This window comes from Leptodactylus fuscus, chromosome 11 (assembly GCF_031893055.1).
Source record: "Leptodactylus fuscus isolate aLepFus1 chromosome 11, aLepFus1.hap2, whole genome shotgun sequence".
Taxonomy (NCBI): Eukaryota; Metazoa; Chordata; class Amphibia; order Anura; family Leptodactylidae; genus Leptodactylus; species Leptodactylus fuscus.
The window spans coordinates 18600612-18606611 of NC_134275.1; the positions used below are offsets into that span (position 1 = coordinate 18600612).

At 45.8% G+C, this 6000-nt stretch overlaps 1 protein-coding gene across 2 annotated transcripts in view; it reads left to right on the plus strand.

Annotated features, from left to right (window-relative positions):
* Positions 1 to 5554, plus strand: part of MRRF (mitochondrial ribosome recycling factor) — an 11681-nt gene extending 6127 nt beyond the window's left edge. For both annotated transcript variants that reach the window (XM_075260521.1, XM_075260522.1), the window contains exons 4-7: positions 2147 to 2265; positions 2990 to 3081; positions 3319 to 3478; positions 5150 to 5554. In XM_075260521.1, the coding sequence (XP_075116622.1) occupies positions 2147 to 2265; positions 2990 to 3081; positions 3319 to 3478; positions 5150 to 5227 (449 nt within the window). In that variant the 3' untranslated portion in view covers positions 5228 to 5554. The remainder of the gene's footprint in view (positions 1 to 2146; positions 2266 to 2989; positions 3082 to 3318; positions 3479 to 5149) is intronic.
* The last annotated feature ends 446 nt before the right edge of the window (positions 5555 to 6000 follow it).

A 6000-nucleotide genomic window follows, 5' to 3' on the forward strand; every position in this document is an offset into this window, starting at 1 on the left:
TACTGTTGTACACCAGCAGGGGGTGTCCTGAACAATGCAATGCATTGCAATCGTAAATGTATTGCTATGTATTGCATAATCGTGCCAGTGCTATTGCAGGCTACGTAGCATAGCCTGCAGCAGCCTGGACACACTGAGCTGTGTGGGAGGAGTGGGAGAGCTAGCGGCTGCTATAGGAACCTTCGCAGCGGCAGCCTAGCCCAGTGTAGGCGGCGGAGATGAGCAGGAGGATGCCTCCGCACAGCGAGGGACAGATGGGAGCCGCGGGACAGGTAAGTGAAGGCGGCGGAGGACGCAAAGTTTGCAGGAACCGGAGACATGACGGGGGTAGCGCAGTGTATGTGCGATTGTGTAAGGGAAGGGCTACGGTGGGCGTATGGCTACCGGCCACCTGGCAGACAGAAAGTGGCGGTATGCGCCGTAGTACAAAGGGGTATGTCAGCCGAGAGCAGAGGCAGTGTGAGCGGTGGTGTGCAAGGAAGTGTCGGCTATGGCGGCCGGTTGCCATAGGAACATCAGTGGCATGGGCCGTAGCAATGGGGGTGAAGTGAGGTGCAAGTGACTGTGGGGTGTGTTTGCGGAGGAGAAGTGGAAGGATTGGGCACTGAAGGAGAGGGGTAAGGTTATTATGGAGCGTAAGGTGTTGGCACAGCAGAGTAGAGAGGGCAGAGGTCCTGGCAGTGTTAGAGTGGTACGTGAACTTACCAGTGTCGGGCTGGTGGATGGATCGTGCAGAGGAAACAGCAGGGAGGTGTTAGCGGCGTTGGGTACTGTTGCGGGCTGGAGTCAGGATTTCGTGTGCTGCGGCCTAAGGTGGAGGCGCAAAATGGTGGCGTGCTAGTAACACGTTGTTTATGTGTGCAAAGTGCGCATGCTCCTGTGAAGCTAGTGGAGTAGTGTGGTGGGCGGTGGCGCGGATCCTTCCAGCGGTAAGGGTCGGCAAACATGGCTGGTCCGGAGAGTGACAGAGGTAGGCTCCTGCAGGATGGTGAAAGTGGGAAAGTATATGTGAATGTGATTGTGTGGGGTTAGGGGGGAGGCTGTAGGGGGTAATGAGAAGTTTAGGGGCTTGCTATGGGCCAAAGTGTGTGAGATTGCAGAGATGGTGATGTCAGTTTGTTTTTTGTGGAGTTCGTGTGGAAAACGTATGTGGGTTATTGTGTTGAAAAGTAGCCTATTGCGCAATTGTGTGTATTAACTATGTTTGTGGAAAATTTCAGCCAAATCAGTGGAGCGGGTTTTGCGTGATTGACCGCCGAACATCCAAAGTCACAAACCCACAAACTCACAAACATTTCACATTTATAATAATAATAATAATAATAATAGGATAATATAATAATAATATTAGTATAGTATTAGTATTAGTAGGAAGGATTGGAAAGCCTCTACATAAGCAAGCGTTCTGTCTACTCAGTACTGTAATCCTTAGTCCAGTCTGTGATGTGCAGACTAAGGGTGCATTCACACTGAGTAAACGCTAGCTTATTCTGAACGTAAAACACGTTCAGAATAAGCGGCGTCTAAAGCAGCTCCATTCATTTCTATGGGAGCGGGGATACGAGCGCTCCCCATAGAAATGAATGGGCTGCTTCTTTCACTCCGTGCAGTCCCATTGAAGTGAATGGGGAGTGCCGGCGTGTACGCTCCGGCATGAGCAGAGCTTGCCGTATACGCCGGCACTCCCCATTCACTTCAATGGGACTGCACGGAGTGAAAGAAGCAGCCCATTCATTTCTATGGGGAGCGCTCGTATCCCCGCTCCCATAGAAATGAATGGAGCTGCTTTAGACGCCGCTTATTCTGAACGTGTTTTACGTTCAGAATAAGCTAGCGTTTACTCAGTGTGAATGCACCCTTATAGTGAGGTAGTATTTGTCATGGTATGGCAGTCTCTGGCAGCAGCTTTCTACCCTCTACCAATTCAGTACATATGCACCGCCCGGCTATACTGGGGAGATGGGAAAGCATAACTGTCAGCCATCAGCTACTAAGTGTATGGTCACCTGTAGATAATATTGCATCCTGAAGACCACCATTGTATCAGGCTGTAGGGACAAGTGGATTCTTATACATATTTCTCCGGTTTCTGTACGTCTATGACATAATGCCTGTTTTTGGTGGTTAATCTCAATCATTATTTTAGGTGCATTTGATCATATAATCGTAAAGACAAAAGATGGAAAATTCCCCTTAAGCCATTTAGGGCAAATCACCCTGAAGTCTCCCCGACTATTTGTCATCAACATGGCAAGCTTTCCCGAGGTAAGTCATGGGATTATAGTTTGGACTCCATTACTCTGTCATCATGTATGGGCCAAGACCTAAAGAGGACCTTTCACCATCTCCACCAGCTCCAGTTCTTGGCGTTTTGCTTACTTATATAGCGCCATCATACTCCGCAGAGATATCGTTAACACTTTCCCAAGTGGGACTCACAATCTAAATTCCCTATGACTATGTCTTTGACATCTGAGAAGAAACCCATACAAACCCGGGGAGAGCATACAAACTTCGTTCAGATGTCGACCTTGGTGTCCGCTATTAGGCGCTGCTCTGGTGATTTTGGCACAATTGGAATATTCACTCTAGCCCTCTCCGATCCTGAGCAATCAGTTTAGTTAGTTTTGCTGCCTGATAGATAGGCTACTTAGTTTCTGTACTGTTAGGTATGTGGTGTACTGTCACCCAGAACCCCCGCAGATCAGCTGTTCTGGGACAACATGGCTCCTGGTTATGTTTACATGTTGAGCGCTGCACTGCTGACTCTCTGGACAAAGTGTAGTGGCAGCTTTAGGTACTGCAGCTCCCCAATTGATGTTATAAGGATAGGCTATCAATATGAGATGGATTAAATGGATGACGCCTGTAAAGCCTTTATAGTATATTCTTATGTATCTCAGCTGTTTGTGCACCCCTTTGATATCCCTTACAGTGAAGCAGATGATAGATGATCTGACATTTCTTATTGATCCGCCTTTTTGTGCAGAGTGCTGACGCAGTGGTGACTGCTCTAAGACAAAGTCAAATGAACCTGAACCCAGAACTAGATGGGACAATAATCCGTTTACCAGTCCCTCCGTAAGTAAATTGTTGCATTTTGCCATTTACATCCTGCATATTATGATGTGATTCTCAATGGGGACGCAGCATAGTGTGATGCCATGACACCCTGAAGGCAAGGCAGCTATCATTCTGTACCTTTACGAACTGTTCTGTTCTGTTCTGACGCAAATACATATAACTAGGAGCATCTTACCTCCAGGGTATGCTGGATGTGATGGTTTTCTGTTATAACTACTCATCTCTTCTCCTAAGGGTAACTCGAGAGCATCGGGAGAATTTGACAAAACTGGCCAAACAGCTGACAAACAAAGCAAAGGATTCTGTGAGAAAGATCCGCAGCACAGCTGTCCAGGATGTCAAGAAATTTAAGTCTACAGTTTCTGAAGACACAATAAAATTGATAGAGAAACAGGTAACATAGTAACAATGCGGTCAGGTATTTTATGTGCTACATTCTGTGCTCAGAATTTGGTTACTATATCTTTGTAGCAGTCAGAGCTGTGTTTTTGCAATACAGGTCTCCAATTATCTGGAATGAAACACTTAAATAAAACTAACTATATATAAAATATATATGTGGGTATATAGTATTATATTTAATTTAATAATTTGTTGGTTTCCTGCTGCAACCACTAGGGGGAGCTCCAGGATTTACAGAATACTGTTTTGGGTTTTTTTTTTTGCACTCCCTCTAGTGGTGGCTGCAGGTAGCCGACCATTTATCATTTACCTGTGACCTTGCAGTGATTTGTGATTTGGAGCTCCACATCAGAAATACTGAGCTATTGACTATAAAGATATATGAAGAATTTAAACAAAGTTTTAGACTTTTTTGGGGGTTTTTTTAGACTAGAAAACCCAAAATATGAAACAACCTTTAAGAGTGGACAGTTAATGAAAATATAGATTGTGTATTGGATGTAAGAGTACTTGTCATAGAAGGTGTCTATCAGTCACCAATATTGTCAGCTATTGTACCTATGCTGACTGTCATTTTTCACGCTTATTTTATTGGGGTACACTGCACCATTGGTATAAGACGTGGCTAATAGGAGTAGAAAAAGATGTCGGCTCTGCCTCCAGGCTATACCCTCTCCACAGACACAATGCTAGCCTGTTTAACCCAGTGTCTTCAGTCTCCAGGTGGATTCAGTCTGCTATCATGAAGGCCTATTGGCTCACAGATAGGTCGCCACCTCTCCGTGTGACTGCTCATTCCACGAGGACCGTCGTTTAGCACCAGGGCATCTGTCCACATTTCACCAGGTTCTACCACATCCATTCTGTGCCAATGTCCGCTTGCGTTCTGCAAGCTGCTATGCGCTAGGTTGCTCGCATGGCCGTGTAATTCCCACCCTCTGGCACTGCTTTAGGACATCCCATGGTGCTGTCCCCCCCAATGAAATAAGCAAGAAAATTGAATTTTTGTACTTTCCGTAAAATCTTTTTTTTGTTGTATTCATTGGGGGGGGGGGGGGGGGACACAGATCTAGCCCTTGTTTTCTTGTTGCTCCTGCCCTGGGCTGTTTTGATTCACTTTCGGGTTCAGGACATGGTGGTGGTTGTTGGTTTGGTGTTCTTCGGTAGCACAGTGTCTGTGGAGGGAGTGTAGCCTGGAGAAGGAGCCAACATCTTTTAGGGCTAGTGACCACCTATTTTGGTCCTGATTTTGACATGGAAAGGACCAAAATGCTCCTGTCGCGGCTTCCCGCTCCGGAGTAGGCCCAAATGAATGGGCCTAGTCCGGATGGTGCTGTTGCGAGGCGGACGCTGCAGCTGAATCAGCCGTGGAATCCGCCTGAAGAAAGGGCGGTTTGCTTCTTTTTTCCGTGAGCGGGAACAAACCGTTCACGGAAAAAAGGACGCTAGCGGTCTACATAGACCTCTATTGTGAGGGGGCGGACTCTGAGGAGGATTCGGCATCAAAATCCGCCCCGTGTGAATGAGCCCTTACTACTCCTAGTGACCGAGTCTGTACCCATGGTGCTGTGTCCCCCAAAGAATACAACGCAAAAAGGATTTTACAGTGAGTACAAAAATCCAATTTTTATTACCATTGACTGAGTTTCTATGTTGTTTGTAGATCCAGCAGATGGCAGATGACATATCAGCAGAAATGGACAAACAACTCGCATCAAAGACCAAGGAGCTTTTGGAGTAGGACATGTGACTTCTGGCGCACTGGAAAGACATGGATTACGTCATACATATTGTTCTCCGTGTGGTGTGATGGTGCAGGGTATAGTTACCATTCTTAAGCATTGTGTAGAGAGTGATCCTGAACGTAAGGACCTTAGTGTGACAGAAGGCTGCTGAGGAGTAATCCCGGGCAAAAATAATCACATTCACCATTTATCTGGAGATACATGACTGCGGATGTATGGCGGTGAACTGACAATTCAGAAAACTGACCAAGTCCTACCCAGAGTATGAACTCACATTCTCTGTACCTCATACAAATGAGCCTTGTCAGTTACTGCACATTATTTTATTTTATCTCAATATTATCTAAAATAATAAAGTTTATATTCCAAAATTATCACCTGACCCTTGCTATGCATGGACCGAAGCCTCGTGAGACTGTAATAGGTGTGCAGGCTGCACCCAGTCCATAGCTTCAGCAGTCACATACCCTATTACTGGCATTGTGGTTGAGCGGTAGGAGCCATGATAATAGTAGTAGTGGGCATTGTGGCTTCTGCAGCCGTTAGTTAGGTGTAAATAGAGACTGGCAAGATAGTCGAGAAGAAATAGAGAGGTGAGTACTCATGATTTGCTTTATTTTATGCTACTTGCAGATATCTTATAGATTTTTTTATTTTTTTGTAAGGTAGATCGCCCCTTTAAGGTGTGCGTAACCTCTATTGTAAATCAATAGTACAGTCTTTGTACATGGGGGGATATGACTTTATTATTTGCAATGTCATACACTGC